Genomic DNA, 18,149 nt, shown 5'->3' on the forward strand with positions numbered 1-18,149 from the left:
TGAGGTTTCCAAGCAGAGATATGAATCTGGATTTCCCAAATCTCAATCTTTCCTCCCTTCCCTGAAAAATGTTATTTCGAGCTTGAGACAGCAGCTTGGTGCTTTCTAGCAAAGGGTGTCCCATTGGATGTGGCTCTGGTCTTCTATCCCTCACGTCCCACTCTGGTAGCTGCAGGTGAGCGTGGGCTGCACGCCTGGCTCTGCACGCCTGGCTCTGCAGATCCAGCCTGTGTCGTGCTTGGATATATTGCCAGTTATTTATCACCAGTTACCATTTCTGCCTGGATGCTGTGTTAGCTCTGGGCTTGGTGCGGAGTGCAGCCACGGCAAATGGAGCTGCAAGCAGAGCAGGGAGCTCACTGCGTGGTGGAGAATGCTCTTAAATCCTCAGCTGCTTGTGTTCTGCATCCAGCAAGGACCATGCTGCAGGCTTTCCCCAGAGCACCTTTTATCTCCATCCCACCTTGTATCTTTGAGGGATCTGCCTGCCAGGGTTGGCCTGGGTTCCAAGCATGCTGAACCACTGTTACACTGGAGGGAAGGCAACGTGGGGTCCCTGGAGCTGCATATCTCACCCCTTGCTCTGCATGTGGATTGTGGTAGCCTGGCTGGCCCTGCTGCTCAGGGTAGCAGTGAATTGAGGAGGAACAAATTTTGGCATACAGGCAAGAGTCACCTGTTGGCAGCATCCTTGGGGCAGCAAGAACTAGTGCAGGGGTAAAGCAGCAGAGTCAGGCATGGATGGAGGTGCAGAGCCTGGTGCAAATGCTCACCACTTACTTCTGTTCAGTGCAACATATTGCTACAGACACATCTGTCCTGGTGGGATCTATTTCTCCCTGCTCTTCCCAGGAACATCAACTGCCTCCTACTTATTTAAGTAATTCTGTCATGAGAATCACCTGGGGCTCAGCTCCAGCCCATGACCCAGGCAGTGGGGTTATAAAGCCCAAGAGGGAGTGAGAGGTGCTCTTTCAGAAACCCTTTCTATACCCTTAGGAGTGGGATGTGAGGTCTGGACCCCTCCTGCAATGGGTGCATGTGTACAGGTGCTGCTGCATGCATGGGGGCTGGCGTGGTTGGTACTTACCAGCAGCTGTGTGCTGGAACTGGTTAGAAAAAACTTTCTTCTTGGCAGCAGAATTAAGGATCAAGTCATGAGCGAAAGGAAAAGCAGGTTTTGAGGAAGCCAGCAGAGCTTGCTCTAGCAGGCCCTGCTGAGAGTAGAAATCAAGTCCCTTTGTCATGTTGTAAGGACACCATGATGACACGCAGAAGGAATAATGCCTTCTGCAAAGCAGTGACACATGAAAGAGGGGCAAAGTGACATGACCAAGGCACTCAGGTTTGTGGCAGACTCAAGTCCACCCTGCTCCCTGTCATCAGCACCCCAGTCCCTGTATGAAATGACTTAGGTGTGGTTCTGACATGGCCACAAGCCCAGGAGAATCCCTGCCCAGCTGCTGTGTCCACCATGGCAGTTTCTGTTCAAGGGAGCTTTCAGCTGGTGATGGACAACTACTGTGGGTATTCTCAAGCCTCTGAGGTGGAGGGAGGTGGAAACCCACAACTATTACTAAAGGGGACTGAGTTGTAGCTGTGCCCTAGATTTTGGGGAAAGGAGATGCTCCAGGTCTCCTTTACCTGGATGTGCTTTTAGTTCACATGGTGCATGTGGGGTATGTCAGTGGAGAAGATTTCTGCTGGGGGGGCCTGGGGGAGGTGACAAAGAGCACTGCTGGACAGATTAAGCCCACGCAGCAGAGCTTCAATCTGCTTAAAGCCTTTAAGGGAGGATCTGAGCTCATTCTCATTTTTCATGCCGAGATCCACCTGCAAAACCAGGCTGAGAGGTGGATGAGGTGCTCAGCCAGAGGGCAACAGCTGACCTCGAGGAGGGGTTCAGGCTATGGGGCTGTCCCTCAAGTTGTACACCAGCTTGTGCAGTGGGGCACACTGTGTCTGGACTTTGTGCTATGTTTAGAGATTGAATCATATTGGGATTGCTGAGACGGGGTTTCAGGGCTGCTTTGGTTCTGGATGCCCCCAGGAGTGTTGCTAAAAAGCTAAGGGAAACAGGCAAAGGGTGTTTGTGGGACATGGGTACGGAAGAGTTAACGTGGAAGAACCAGGCTTTTCGATCTGGTGCTTGAGAGGGATTAACTCAGCCTGGAGCAGGTGCAGGGAAAAGGGCTCTGAAGCTGCTCCGAGGGATGGAGAGCTATTATACAAGGCTATAAAAGCCGAGCCCAGCGAAACAAAGGCAGAGAGAGGATGTGCTTGCTGGCTCCAAATACATCCAAGGGGTAAACTCCAGGCAGGCAGAAGAGCGATTTAAACTGGAGGCAGTGTTGGTGCTGGGGTGTGAATTCACTCAGTTTAGCTTAAGAGGCTTGCTTAGAGGCTCTGCAACTGTGTCACATCAGAGGAGAGTAAGAGAGTGTGAATTAGCTTGGCTCTGCTAATAAGGAGGTCTTAGCATTTGTCAGTGTAGGAGGCCGGGACTCTGTGGTCCAGACACCCTGTCCTGGTGCCTCCTTTGGGAAGGGCTGTGTTAGCCATGCAGGTCTCACCATCTTCCTGATGTGGGACCAGACCAGCAATGAAGCAGGTGAAGCCCAGCTGAGATAATTTGTTGTCCTTGATTATGCCTCAAAAAAAATGAATCCATCTCTCCCTTTCCTGGTTGCTGAGCGGATTAATAACAAAGCATCCATGCTTTAAAAAAGGCTTTGGCTCTGATCCCAAGAGGAATTTAGACAGTATTCGTGCTGGGGTATGATGATACGAAGAACAAGTGCATCCTCTAAATCTGCTCACGCTTGTGCTTTAATTATTGGATATTTTTGGCTGTCCAGAGATGCCAAGATTCTTCTCCTAATGCCTTCTCCAAGCAGGGCAGCATCAGGTTAATACAGAGAGAAGGAAAAGGATGCAGCTGTGCCTTGAAGGCTGGGATCAGGCACTCACTCTCTTCCTCCTCACTAACCTCCAGAGTTATCAAGTCCTTTCTCTGCAGATGTCCAGAGGTGAAACCCCTTCCACAGAGAAGCCTCCTCAGCCCACACAGATCTGTGCCACTCTGCTCGTGCCGTGGTGGTGCAGGGCACACTTGGGCATCTTTACTCACTGATGTCTTCAGGCCTTCACCTTCACCTGCTCTTCTGAGGGGCTCTGGGGCACAAAGCCTCAGCAGTGGGCTTGTGCTGACCTGCTCCGGGCCAAAGGGTGCTCCCGCATCTCTCCTGCATCTCCCATCCCTGCGGGCAGTGTCACGGGTGGGGAATGAGGAGCAGTGATTACTCCGCTCTGCTCACTTCCAGTTGATTACCCAGGGAGAAAGGGCCAGGCTCTGGGCACTGCAGAAAATGGATACAGACCCAGTGGCTTCGTGGAAGCTACGTTTTTTCACCAGTCAAGCATCTGTCTGGCTGCATTAACCCTTTACGTGCTCTGAACTCTCCCTTTCACACCATGGAGACTTTTCATCCATAGCCTATTCCTACTAAATTCACTTGCACTGTAGGAGGCACCCCTTCAACACAGGAGTGACTTCTTGAGGTTGTGGAGGGAAATAGGAATGGTTGCCATTGAGTTTTTCACCCTCTCTGGGAAAAAAAATCTTTTCTGCTCCACACTCTGTGGCCAAGGAGACTTCACAGTTTTTGCTTTTCTGTGTGATGCATTGGTTTTTCAGCCAATACTGCAGATCCTCATGCTCTGGGGATCTTTGTGGACTGGAGATGTGACAGATGATACCCCTGCAAAGCCGTGCTGGGAGCCCGCGGGGTTTGCAGCATCTAGGTCAGAGACTGGCTCCTTTGGGCCTGGTCCAGCCCTTCAGAGGGGCTGGACTGAGCTCCTAAGCCCCTGGCTGCAGCTTTTGTGTCCCAGTTCAATAACACTTTGATGTGTTTTGCCTTAAAATACTCTTCTGGCAGAGAAAAGCTCTCCCCGCCCCTTGGTTTGCCCTTGTGCAGAAATGACCAGTTTTAGTCATTCCACCATCCATCTGAGCATCAGCTCTGTTCCCTCCTGTCCTGTGACTTCCATCCATTGGGAACGAAGGTTAAAGGGAGAGGGGACTATAAAGCATCCCAACCTCCTTAAGTCTGGCCCATTCTGGGAGGCTGGAAACCTTAATGTGAAGCTCTGAAATGATTCGTGGGAGAGGGCTCCTTCTCCGTACCATGCAGGGACTTTCCCAGCTTACTGCAGCCCCCAGCAGAATACAGATGTTTTGGAAAGGCACCAGAAGAGGTCATGAGGATGGTCAGAGGGCTGGAGCACCTCTACTATGAAAACAGGCTGAGGGAGTTGGAATTATTCAGCCTGGAGAAGAGAAGGGTTCGAGGAGACCTTAGAGCACATTCCAGAACATAAAAGGACCGCAGGAGAACTGAGACATTTTACAAGGGCATGGGGAGATGGGGCAAGGAGGAATGGCTTCAAACTGAGAGAGGGCAGATTTAGATTAGATGGTAGGAAGAAATTCTTTCCTGTGAGGATGTTGAGGCACTGGCACAGGTCACCCAGTATAGCTGTGGATGCCCCATCCTCGAAGTGTTCAAGGCTGGATTTGATGGGCCTCTGAGCAACCTGGTCCAGTGAAAGATGTCTCATGGCAGAGGGGTTGGAACTAGATCATCTGTAAGGTCTTTTCCAACCCAAACCATTCTGTGGTTCCATGATTCTTTGAAATTTTCTCCTTGCCTGGCTGCAGCTCATCCTTACATGAGGGAGACTGCAGCCCTGGTTTATTCTTTCAAAGTTTATTTTGTGACCTAGCTGTTTGATAGACATAGCTATCAAACAAGGCTGCAGCAGACCAGGGCAGGGCCATGCTTTTACCATCAGGAAAGGTACACAGAATATTGCTTCCTACGTAGCTACAGCATGACAGGCAGCAGCAGGTCTCTCTGAGCTCCTGGGGAAAAGGGCAAAGCTCCAGCTCTGCTCCTGCATTGCCTTCCCTTAAACCATGATGCACCGTGTTTTTGTGGCTGTTCCTGGAGTGTTTTTGTGGCTGTTCCTGGAGTGTTTTTGTTATATCTCCAAATAATCCATACAGTGATTTCTCTGTGTGTCCCTTGCAGCAAGCACCCTCCATCCCAGTTTTCATCACATTTCCACTGGTTTGAGCTCCCCTGACTCCTTGGTGCAGGATGCAGGTGGCTTTGGTTGACTCCATCCCTTCACAGCCCCTCCTGTCCTCCAGTCCTGTATAGAGACGAAGGATGCATGTCTGTTTGTCTCTCAGGGTTTGGGGTTCCTTTGTTGTATTTTTTCTGAGGCACACCCTGGTAATCAAAAGTTTCCTATGAAATGTTTGCAGGCTTATTGCTCCCAAATCCTTGAAGAGCTGGTCCTACCAGTTGTTTGAGCATGTGTAAATACTGTGAGGATTGCTTAGGGGTGATTAAGGGAGGTGATTTCTCTGCTGAGCAAAGGGAAGCCTTGATTTGATAAAAGCTGCAGCTGCAAACTCTACTTTTTCTGAGCCAGACTACCACTGCTGCATGAGTGCAGGATGGGGATGTTGGCTGCTGGCTGCCTGCCCGGCAAGTGTTGCCTTTGGATTCTGGCAGGCAGGAGCAGGAGAGTGGTGATTTATTGCATCTGACACGGGGCTGTGCCAGGGTCCTGTCCCATGCAGGGGAGTGGAACTCCTCCCTGTGCCACAGGGTACATCTCATACATGCTCTGAGACTCGCTGCTCCAGCTCAGAGCTCTGCAGCATGAGAGTGTCTAAAGAGATACAGAGCAAGGACTTGTGGCAGGGTAGTGTCTGGGGGAGGAGGAGGAGGCTTAGTCCTGATCCCAGAGGGCTGTGCTCAGCCCACACTCTCCTGATAGCTGCTCAACATGGGTTAGGAACATGCTCTGAGCCTCCTCCTGAAGAAGCCAGACTGTGCAGAGAATCCAGACATCAGAGCAGTGATGGGCATTTTTGTTTGGGTGAGAGCAGGGTGATGGGTCTGGCTGGCAGCTGTGGTATCAGGAGCCAGCACCAGCCTTGCTGAGCTGCAACAAAGCAGTAGGTCTTCATAAGAGGAGGAATCCTCATCTGAGAAGTGAGAGGTGTGGCTGTCCATGGCAGAAGGTGTTGGACTTCGTGACCTTTAAGATCCCTTCCCACCCAAACCATTCCATTACCCTGTGATCTGGAACAGAGTGGATGCGGTGCCCAGCATCGTGACCTGTATCCTTCTCCCTGAACGAGGTGGAAAACTGATGTCCAGTCCCTGCCTAGAGAAAGCAGGAGCCTTTCTGCTCCAAGGGTTGTATGGCAAACTCTTACCCTTCTGTTTAGAGAAGGGCAGCACTGCTGAAATGAAGGAACAATGGGGGGGAAAAGCTGGCTGGAAGTTGGGGGAGTTGCAGCATCCAAAGCAGAAACAGTTTGAAGATCCCAGATTAAGACAGTGGGAACTTACATTCAGATCTTTCAGCTTGTAAGAACTGAGTGGATCCAGTAACAAGGATTTCTAATAAATCTCACAGATTTGAAGTGGTCCAATCTGCCTAAGAGAGACCTGTTCAAAAGCAGTAGCACTATCAGTTGCTGCGAGCCTTTAAATATTACCTTTGTGCTCATGATGCTTTAGAATAGCCACAAAAAGAAAAATTCATTTAAGACAGAGATGGAAAAGGAGGTAAAATTAAATTTAAAACCAGCAGATTTTGCTGGGCAATCCTGAAAGTTTTACAGACAAGGAGAATGTTCTTATCAGTCAGTACCCAGGTGTGGTCTGATATTTGCTGTTGTGACGTTGGAATTTACAGGATGTGGGTTTTGGGAAGTGACTGGCTAGTGGGTTGAGGTCCTATCAAAAAGAAAACTGAGCAGGGAAGACCCAAGTCTGAAGTGGACTTTGTGCCTTCTTGGACTTTTCTACAGAGTGTCTTGGTGTTTTTATTCAGATTTGGGTTAGGCAAAGAGAAAATCCTAAAATGGTTTATTAGCAAAAGCTGGGAGTCTTGGCAGAGGTTTGAGACCTGACTTGAGGCCATTAGCTGTAGGACTGGGGCAAAACCTGTGGTGTGGAGTCTATTGTCAGAAGCATTTGGGGTGACCCCATCATCTGGAATTGCAGGAGATGTTCCTATCCTGCTTGAAGTGGAGCAGGTCAAGGGATAAATTTCTGGAGTGGCCAGGAGCCTCTCAAGAGGAGACCTGAAGGATGTGGTTGTACCTCTGGGTCTCTGTGAGGATGGAGTTTTGGGCTCTGCCTGCAGCAAGGGGTGAAGGTGATGGAAAGAGAAGAAACCCATTGCCTTGAGCATGGTTTGGCTTGGAAGGGTCCTTGAAGATCATCTTATTCCAGTACTGTGCCATGAGCAGGGACATGTCCCACATGGCCCATCCATCCTCTCCTTGAACACTCCCAGAGAGAGATCGGGCATGTTGTGAAGTGGTCAGGGCTGAAGCTGCAGGGAGGATGCTCTGGATCAGCCAGAAGGACAAACATCACAGCTAGCCTGGGAGGGATGATCTTGAAGGATCCAGCTGCCTCTCCTCGCTCTCCTACAGAGTAGCTGCAGCCCCGTTATCTCTTCTGCTCCTCCCAAATTCGTCTCTGTGCATCGTTTGAAGTTCAATTGCTTTAATCATCCCAGAGGCTGCGGAAGCTGTTGAAGGCAGAGCATTTGCATGGAGACGTGCTGCATTTTATCTGCACTAAGGATGAGTTTTCTGAATGGATTTTCTGGTTCCTCAGCCTCTTAAATAAACACCTATGTTACCCATAATGTCCAAAAAAAAGGCTAATATTGCCATATCAAGCAATGCCCTGTTACTCTTCCATCCTAGTCCTTCCCTCTTTCCACCTCATAAAGGTACAGGCCTGCCTTTAGACCGTAATTCTTTTGCCCAGCTGGCAAGAAAACCAGTGTGAGTGTATTGATGTGGTGCAAGGCTCCCACTGGAGTCAGCGTGACTGGACTTAAAAGGAACAGGTCTAGCTGTTCAATTAGAAATGCTGAAAAAATAATAAAAAGACGTTCTCAGTCCAAACCTGCAAAGATAGCATCCTCTCCCCTCCTCTTCTGGTGATCAGAATGGATGCTGAGAAGGGCACAGCATCTCTGTAACCTCGTGGGGTGTGTGGTTGGTGTTCAGCATGATGCTCAGGTGGGGTGACAGCCCTCCTGGGCTAGGCAGGGTCCATGTGCCTGGATGACCATCGGTGCAGGTGGCTCAATTCTGTTATATGTTAGTCTGCTCTTCTTAGGTTGTATTTTTCCAGTGCCCGAAAACCTGCTCTGTGTGAGCAGTGTCATGTGCTGGAGGAGGTCCCTGCCTTCTCCTGCACAAAGGTGTTTTTTTGGAAGCTGCATTGGCTGCTTAGTGAGCTTGGGAGTGCTTTGGCATTGCTGGCCCTGTGCTGCTCCTTACAATTATTAACCAGGGACAGGGTGTGCTGAGGCATGAGGGGTTAGTGCAGTCATGGCTACCTTCAGGAACTTGGCATTGGGAAAGCTTATTAATTCACCTTTTGTTACCTGTCCTGCAACTCCTGGTGATCTCTAAGGGTTTTTAACCCTGCTGTGGCCTGGGAAACAAGCACACAATCAGTAATGCTGGGTGAGGCACCAAACAGCATGTGGAAGGTACTCAGAACTTCTGTGTTCTCCCCAGACCATGAGGGGGTTGGGGTGAGCTGGATCCTGAGTGCTGAATGTATTCAGCATGCCTCTGCTTTCCCTCAGCCAAGGCTGGCTGCCTGGTGGCACGTTACTGCCTTGCTTTTGGGTCTGTCTTTCTGCCACCACCTTTTGCTGTTGTTTCATTCTTCTCTCTGCTATTCCTGCATCCCTCCAGCCTCCTTCATTTTCTGATCCAGTGGGAGATGCTGCCACCAGCTTTGCTTTGAGCTTGCTACTCGTTCCTGTGTCAGGATGCCTTCAGACATGCATCCTTGTCCCATCTGATCTCAGAGTCTGTGCTGAGGGAAGGGCTGGTCTGGCTGGTGCCACAAGCCCGACTTGTGTGCCAAGCTCTGGCCAGGCAGAGCTCGAGCCAGCACAGGGTTATGAGAGCGTTCCCAGCGTGGGGCTGCCTTTTCTCCTGCAGCTCCAGCATCTGGCTGTGTTTGCAAAGGGTGACTCACTGCTGCAAGGAATGAGGAACTCCCCGGTCAAAGGCCTCTGTCCCAGTGTGAGTCATGCAAGCAGAACCGGAGCTCCTGGTCAGCACACCCCTGGCTCCTGAAGGAGGTGGGTATTCAAGGATGCCCAGACCCTCCTGTTAACCCTGGCCTTCCCAGGAAGAAAATATCCCAGTCCTGCACATACATACAGACCTATGTCTCTCCCTGTGCTGTCATCTTGCTGCTAAGCAATAGAAGAGTGATGTTCTGGTGGAAAAAAATCCAAAGGAAGTAAAACAAGCATGATAAAAGATCACTGTGCATTGCCGGAAACAGCCTCTAAATGTGACATCTTATCTCCAGTTGATTTTGTGCAGATGCTGGCAGCCAGATGTGTTTTGGTGATATGGAGTCACTTGCAGTAGCTTTCTTTCAGGATGTGTGACCCTGCCCTTTCCCTGGCCCTGGTGCAGATGCATTTTTTTAATGAAAGATTGCTCTTGATTCATACAACTGTAGTATGATTTGGCTGGGAAGTACCTTAAGGATGATCCAGTTCCAACCCCCTGCCATGGGTAGGGACACCCTCCACTAGACCAGGGTGCTCAGAGCCCCATCCAGCCTGGCCTTGAACACTTCCAGGGATTGGGCAGCCACAGCTTCTCTGGGCAACCTGTGCCCATGCCTCACCACCCTCACAGGGAAGAATTTCTTCCTGATACCAAATCTAAACATACTCCCTTTCAGTTTGAAGCCATTCCAGATTGTCCTATCACTACATGCCCTTGTCAAAAGGACATTTTTTTTTAGTTTATTTTCAGTAATAGCCAGCTGTTAGACAGCAACTTCCTTTGCAGGTCTTGGAGTGCTTTGCAGAAGGGATCAAGATCTCTGCAGAGGAAGAGTGGTGCTTTTTCCTGCTTCATGGAGGAGGAGGATTCATCAGGGAGCATTTGCTCTACTTATATGTCTTGCAAAAAGCCAGAGGGTTTACTCACTTAGAACAAACAGCCCTTAGCCCCATCAGGATGTTTTTTGGGGCTAAATCCATCACCTGAATTTCTGAGGGGGAGCATCTAGTCCCTGTGGTTGCTCATGCAAGATTAACCCTCAGGCTGAAAGGTGCCGTGTTAAGGTGTCCTGATTTGGATGCCATCTGTGCTGTAGGAAATCACTGATTAAAATCAGAGCTTGTATAAACATAATTAAGAGTAAAATTTTTTTTATAATTATTATATAATTTTAACCTTTAGCTCTTAAATGAGAACAGAGATATGACCTGATGAAGAAAAGAGATAAAGGCCAGAAGGGGACATTCAGTGCTCTGTTCTTCAACAGTTAGTTTCAGCAAGTAACCACTGTAAATGTTCAGTAATTTGCATTTTGGCTAAAGCAGCTGCTCTGTAAAGATATCCAACTGTGCTCAAAAACATCTGGACATGAGCTACCTGTAACTTCCTGTGGGAATTAGCTTCCCTGGTTAACCACAGTTGATTTGAGAAGAAATGATGCCTTGTTTTCCAATTTCCATCAGTGCAGTTTCAGCTTCCCCTCCTTGTGGACCTTGCTCATGCAGGATGCTGCACTGTGCTGCTGGCTCTGGGCCATGCCATTTGGTGTCCAAAGCAAAACTACAGTGCATTCACAGCTGGGAGTGGCAAAGGGCTTTGGGAATGGCACAGGCACTGGCACAGGCTGCCCAGAGGAGCTGTGTGAGGAGGGTTGGAACTAGAGGATCTTGAAGGTCCCTTCCAACCCAAACCACTCTACAATTCTAAGAGGACTTGAGGCTTTTTTGGCATGGTTGGCATAGAGTTGTTGGCCGAGAGATGTGGAGTGCTTATCTTATGTTCAGTGTAAACATTGAGTGGCAATTCAGCTGCTTCTTCTTCTTCCCTGGGCCCTGGAGAAAACAGCGTGTAAAGCTCTCCTTGCATCAACAGGGTTTCCTCTGCTGAGCTGGACTTTTGTGTTGGTGGGTGAGATGATAGCCCTGGTGTTACCATATGCCTGTCAATAGAAACACCCAAGGAGGCTGTAAAAAATTTAAATAACATATTTATAAAAAGCCTGCCTGCTGCTCTGAACACGGCACTACTGAGCCCCATAAGATTGCATCTGGTTGAGGGTTGGGCAACCACTTGCCTGGCTCCTGCTTCATCTTCTCCTTGGCTGATCCTGTGCTTTTACAGTGTCATATCAAAGCCCTCTCCTGTTTAGTAGGAGCAGAGCTGAAGGGCAGCAGATCCTGTCCTTTAGAAAAAAAGTATTTTGTCTGACCTGGAGGCTTTGCTCCTGGCCAGGCTGCAGCCTTGCATAACACTGGCTTGGTGAGCCCATGCCAGCCACCTGAGAAGCCTCTGAGCTGGAAGGCAAGGAGAGGAAGATGTTTGGAGGGGAGGAGGGAAGAGCCTTTCAGCAAGTATTTAGTCCTGGCCGATGCAAACACTTTCAGTCTTTCTCCCTGTTGGAGCTCTTAGAGCCATGACTGTTACCAGCTGGCAGGAGCTGGAGCATCTGGATGATGCTGGAGGTGAAAAGGGGAGTCCACAACACCACTGAGTCATAAGTCTGGCTCAGTCTTCCAACAAAGTAGGTTTTTTTCTAACTCCTTCATGGCAGGTTGGGAGCAGACCACTGTTGATAAAAATTCATGCTAAGAGTGGTGAGTGCACATTCCCCTCACCGCTCACAGGCAAACACATGCATATGCAAGTGTAGAGTTGTTAATTCAAATCAGGCATAAAAACACCCAGTTCTTACGCTCCTGGAGCATCTGAGCTTGGTCCAAGAAGGCAAAGAGTAATTAGACAGCCTTTGGGCATTTTAATGTGGCAGAGGTGAAGTTCAGTCTGGTAAGCATGAAATGCTGCAAATTAGAGAGTAATGAATTTTAACACTGCCCTAAGAACATTCCCTCTGCCCCTTCCTTTTAATTATTTTTCAAGGTGGTTTTTAAATTATTTGTTTGATTTTCTAAATGATCCTGAACAGTATGCCTTCCCCTTCTGCTTGGCATTTCCTTTGCAACTCAAATCCATCTACATGCTGTCATGTGAGAGTAGCCCTGCAGCGAGGACAGATGGCTAGCAAGGTGACAGTCACTGTAGGGTGGAATAGCAGGGCAAATTTCAGGCAAATCTGGGCATCAGAAAGGCTGGAACTCCTTGGCTGAGATCACTGCCATCCGTTCTCATAGGGATGGACATTGCACAGGGTGTCTTGTGAAAGTGTTGCAGGGATCACTGGAAAGCACAGCTCCAAGCTGCAGGGTGTAGCAGTAATTTTATGAATGAGCAGCCAAGTGCCAGCCCTTGGCCATGGTACAGGCTGCAGAGAAGCATCCAGCATCTCCTACATCAAACCCAAAACTCCTGCCTTTAACTTCAGTGTGGCTTTTAGAAAGGCACCAGACCTCCCTCCTCCCCTCCTTTCCAGGCTCCCTTCCTGATCTCTCTGGTTCTTTCTGCACAACCTCCCATAGAAATACCCTCTCGTGTCTCTCAGCCCACTTTATGCACCAGTCCAGGCAATTAATCTTGCATGTCAGCTAGCAGCGTCTTCCTCCTCTCTCAGCCTGTTGTGCTCCTGCAGAAGGCAGTTGCCAACCATCCTTTCCCAGCACTGCTGCTTTCCCCGCATCTCTCTGTGGCAATGAGTGCTATCACTGTGAAAGTCTTGGCCTCACTGTCACTCAAAAGCTGCTGTTCAGTGCCAGGATGTCCCCATGACCTCCCTGGATATACCTCCCTTATTTTTCACCCCTTCTTCTGCTGGAGATCTGAAGGCTAGTGCCTTCCCTGGCCCTTTTAGCAGGGTGGATTGGACTACTGGGTGCATTCCTGGACTGCTCAATGAGGCTGTCAGCCTTTCCACAAGGATCAAATTTGGTGTATTACTTGGGGGTTTATATCAGGCCATTTATTTTTAAGGCTTTTCTGAGGGCAGGTGATGCACTTGGGCCTCTTTGTAGCATCTGGGATTCTACAAAGCATCTGGTACTGATGGGGGGAGAAAATCCCCATGAGCTGCTTTTGTAACTCCTCCTCAGTAGCACAGACCTGTGGAGCAGCCAGCAAGGGGATTATTTTGGGTTCACTTAAGCTCTGAGTGATGAGCACTTGTGCTGCTAATCAAGCTGATAAATGTTGTCAATTAAAAACCATGCTTTGCTCTTCAGCTTTCCATAAGTAAAGTGTTTTTGTCTTGCCCAGAGGAGAGAAGGCTGGCTGGGTGGGCAAGGCTCCTGGAGCATCAGAATGGGCATTAGTTTAGCTCTCAGACACCTACCTTCCTTCTGCTAATCCTAGTGGTTCATTAACAAGGGATGGGACACTGCTACTTAAACTGGTGGCAGCCATAAGTGATTATATAATCCTTGGGATTTTGGGTGTTTACAAATTAGCTGCTTCCAATTAGCCATTATTAATGGCTAATTTCAGTATCCCACCACGTGTTGTGATACCACAGCAAGCATATGGTTTCTGTATGTCTCACTGGGAGGGATGAGAGGTCAGCTTGCTGGATGCATCCGTTCACTGGATGGGGCACCCTTAGTTTTACCATTAGTTTTCACCCTTAGTTTTCTTTAGTTGGAGACTAAATCTGGGATTATGTCACCTAGGAATGTGCTTTAGTGGTGGACTTGGCAGTGCTGGGTTAACAAGTGGCGTAGGTGACCTTGGAGGTCCTTTCCAACCTGAATGATTCCATGCTTCCATGGTTATGTGGCACACACATTCCCATTTCTTTAGGAAACCACACTAGATATTTCCAGACTGAGGTCACTAATGGCCAGCTTTTGAAAAAGGACATCCCATTTTGGGGAGAGATAAGGATTGTATATGGCTGTTATAAATAAATACAGACAAACTTTACAGAAGGAGTTGTTTTGGAAGACGTCTGTGATTAGGTAGTGGGGAACTATGCAGAGCACCCCTTGTCCTTGTGCCTGAGCAAAGGGGTTGGTACCCAGGGACCAAAAGGTAGGGGTGATAGAGCAGTGATGGAGAGGTGCTGATCTCTCTCTGAGGGGCATTTGAGCAATGGTTTCCTGCTTTTGTCTGGATTGCTAAATTCACATCTCTGCCCTGGAAGCAAGACGCTTGTCAGGAAAGAGTAATTAATCCAGAAACACGTGGTGCTCTGCCAGGAGACCTTTTTTTTAATTAAAAACCAATCTGATAGAGTCTGCTGAGAAATTGGTGCCTCTTACAAAATCATGAAATGCACAGTTTTGTGAGTTGAGGCTTCGTGGTCCGGGTGCTCTGGGTACGGCTCAAGCCCCACAGCTCTGCACACCCATCTTGCAGGGGGTGTCTGGGTGTCTTCCTCATTTGCCTCTGAGGGTTGTGTTTTTTACCCAAATGAGTTACAAATCTGTTGAGAAGTAGGGCACCAATTATTATCTACTGCTGTGCCTCGTTTGGTGTCATTTGGCCAGCATGGGGGGTAAATGAGAGTCCCAGCCCCGGGGGATCACCAAGGTACACTTGGGCTCAGAGGTGGTTGTCTTCAGCCACGATGTCTTGGTGCTGTCACTCAGATGCTGCAGGGGAGGATTGAGTGTCCCTGGGCAGAGCGTGCCCCGTCTCATTCCTGCTCTCCTGTCCTCCAGAGCCGGTGGGGAAGGATGTTTTCCTCAGTGAGGCCATACGAGAGCCAGCGCTACGCCTCTCTGAAGAAGGAGTGCCAGCGGCGGAAGCAGCTCTTCGAGGACCCGCTCTTCCCCGCCAACGATGACTCGCTCTTCTACAAGTCGAGGATTCAGGGCATCCAGTGGAAGAGACCCAAAGTAAGTGCACCCACCCCCTTGCCCCTCAACACTGCTTTCTACCATCTCTGCTATCAGGCGTTCCTAAAAATGCACGGTGCTGTTGCCCTGATTCTTAAGATTTTCTAAAGCCTTCTGAGTTTATGTTCTTGTAGAGAACTTTCTCACATAATTTGCTGTAAACAATCTATTGTTTTGCATTCCTCCATAGAAGCAGAAAAATTTAATGTACTAGTAGTTTCTCCAATGTCATTGGAGAGGTGGCACATTCACCCTCCAATTCACTGTCACCTTTAGAAAAGTATAAATGCTGGGGTCAGAAAATAAACTTCCTCTTTTTCCCTTTTGCAATAGCAGCAGCTCGCGTTGTGCTTTCACGTGTCCCATAGCAACACAGTGCACCCTTCACCAAGGCTGTCAAGACCCAGTTGACATCTCTCCCCAACAGCATTTACTTATGACCTGATACTATGAACCTCTAGGGTGCCAGGAAGAACTGCTGCACTCAGGTCCAAGCTTTTCTGCACCCAGTGAGGTCCAAGAGCAAAGGAAGCTTTTCTGTGACTCAGTTTCCCTGTGCATAAACCAGAGAGATGGTTTGCAGCTGAGTTGGTGTTGTGTGCTCCTGTATAGCTGGTGGGTCCAGCAAGGCAGAGTGTTATCTCTGAATCACAGAATAATTTGAGTTGGAAGGAACGTTAAAGATCTAGTTCCAACCCTCCTGCCAAGGGCAGAGACACCTTCCACTAGAATATTCTTGGTGGTCCATTTGGAAAGGGAAAAGAAGATAAGCTTTGGGTAGGTGAGGTGGTTTTAGCGTCTTTGGGGAAGAGGGTGGTGATACCCACCCTTCCTCTTCTCTGCAAAAACCATGTCCTCTGCCTCTCCTCCGTGCTGCTGTGTCTGTCATGAGGGCAGGTTGCAGGAGGCTGGGGATGAAATTGTCTGTCCCCAGTCTTGCCAGTCCCACTTCTGCTCTCCTCAGTGCCAGCCCAAAGGATCCACACCAGGACCTGAGCGCAATATGGGGAATTTGTATGTCTTGTTATGCCCGTCTGCTTGGAGTTAACCATGAGAGCAGTGCTCTGACTGCCGTGAAGCACAAGGAGTCCCAGGTAGCAGTGATAATTGTGGCTGGGGAGTGGCAGTATCCCAGCATCTCACACACCTGGGTTTCCTTCCTTCCCTGTGGAGAGCAGCAGCCCTCTCTGCCCAGCCTGTGCTTTTCCACATGTGACTTGGTGGCATTTGAGTGTTGTAGGGTTCCTGAGCTGCCATCATTGTCTTCGCCCCTGCTGTCAGCCCAGAAAATCAGCTGGCTTTCCACAAGACAGTGCTGTGTCTGTCTGGGTGAGGCCAGTCTGGAGGGGGGTGCACAAAAGGCTCTGTGTGAAGGGAGAGATGGAGCTGAACTGACTCTTGTTGTGCAGCCAGAGGGGCTGAGCCCCCCAGCATCCCACTGGGCTCCTTGTGGGAGGAGGCTTCACTTCCCTCTGCTCTGCCTTTGTGTCTTCCACTCCAGCTCTGCCTGGATACCGGATTTGTGCAAAGCCCTGTGTGTGTTTTACTTTATTCCCCTTGTCTGCTGGAAGGAAAAGAGGCTTTGTGCACAGCTGCCTTCTGAAGACCATGGTTTGGTCTCATTGTGGGGGCCAACATGAACACACCTCACACATCCCATTTATACAGCAGACAGGTGATAGCTGAGACTTTCTAAACAACTTTCTCTGGGACTAAAAGGTGGGGATGTATTTGAGACCCCTAGCTGATTTGCAGTCAGGTCACACACATTACTTCAACCACATGTCTAAAGACAGAGGGTTGGATCCCTTTGTAGAGGGACAAAGATTGTTGTGTTCTGCTGAGCATCTCAGACCTTTTCTCCATCTGCTTTTCTGCCTTTCATCCCACTTGCAGCCCTTGGTGTTCAGGCAGATATTATCCTCTTGCTGCCTTGCTCTGTAGAGCACAAGGTCTTTCTAAGAAAGCTTTCTGAACCTCATCTGCAGGATGTCATGCTCACCTAGTCCAAACCCATCCCTGCTAAAGCACAGAGTGAATTCAAACTTTTTCCAGCCACCCAGCTCTGCAGTTTCATATGATCACAGAACTAGGTAGGAGGGGACCCTTAAAGAAATTAGCAGAGAATGTTGCACCAGGGCTCTTTCTGGCATGGGCTGTCAGTGGGAATGAAGGCTGGAAGTGGGTCCCATGTGCCAGCAATGAGACTTAACAAGACACAGAGGTGGTCCTTGTTTTGCTGCCTCTGCACCAGATAAAGGGAATTTTGCCAGCAGTTTGGGAACCAGAAGAAATGCATGCTGAGCAGTGGCAGACTCATAATGCCCCTGTCTGATAGGATTGTTTGATCAGACCTACTCAGCTGTCTTGACCACAAAATCACCATGAAAAAAAAATTTGAGCTCACACCTGCCCTGTTTGCTGCTAAAGTTTCGAGAAACCTCTTTCTTAAAAGCATTTCTCTACGTTCTTTCTCTCAATTGTTCATTTCAGCAAAAGTAACTCAATTTCACATGGAGAACTGTAGGACTTCGTTGTGCCAGCAGAAAATGCAAAATTACATTTTTAGTTGCTGGACCTGATTCTGCCTGAATTCATACTGGCTTTCTAAGGGAGAGAGTCCAGGAAAAATCCCAGCATCTTCTGCAAGAAAGAGTCACTATCAGCTTTTCCAAGTTAATGCAGGATTCAGTAGAGTCCAAAATGTCCATGAAGCTTAAATTAACTGATCTGTTTGTGTGCTATTGAATGGCATGATGAATTTATTAAACCACAGCATCTCGTTTCTATTAAAACCAGCAAATCTTATCTTAGGCAATCACAGTTAAATCTCTTTCAGAAAAAAGCAAGTGGTGATACTCCCAGCTTTTGGCAGATGCTGTTTTGAGGATTTCCTTACCAAGAATTGGATTCCCCGGACCCAGGGATACTGTTTACCGGGAAGGGGTGGTGTTTTATCTCTCAGGGCCACAGCCATGGGTTGTTCTGGCATGTTTCAGCTAAAACTGTGATTAAACATAAGAGCTCATTGTGTCTCTAGCTTTGCTGTGAGAACAGAGTAGGTGGAGAATGGAAATAATAGCTGTCCACTATTAAAAACAACCACTTGCTTTCTCAGAAAAATTGCCACTTGTGATCTATGAAAAGAAATCAGACACAGGAGATAAATTGTGACCTGAGAAGCTGTAGCTGCCATATTTCCTGGAAGTGGTCAAGGCCAGGCTGGGGGGGCTTTGAGCAACATGATCTAATGGAAGGTGTTC

General features: G+C 48.8%; 1 protein-coding gene across 2 annotated transcripts in view; it reads left to right on the forward strand.

The window, feature by feature from the left end:
• Nucleotides 1-18,149, forward strand: part of CAPN5 (calpain 5) — a 57,908-nt gene that overhangs the window by 6,947 nt on the left and 32,812 nt on the right. For both annotated transcript variants that reach the window (XM_085574176.1, XM_077781290.2), the window contains exon 2: nucleotides 14,710-14,886. In XM_085574176.1, the coding sequence (XP_085430302.1) occupies nucleotides 14,725-14,886 (162 nt within the window). In that variant the 5' untranslated portion in view covers nucleotides 14,710-14,724. The remainder of the gene's footprint in view (nucleotides 1-14,709; nucleotides 14,887-18,149) is intronic.

The sequence above is a fragment of the Lonchura striata genome, chromosome 1 (genome assembly GCF_050655825.1).
Source record: "Lonchura striata isolate lonStrDom1 chromosome 1, ASM5065582v1, whole genome shotgun sequence".
Taxonomy (NCBI): Eukaryota; Metazoa; Chordata; class Aves; order Passeriformes; family Estrildidae; genus Lonchura; species Lonchura striata.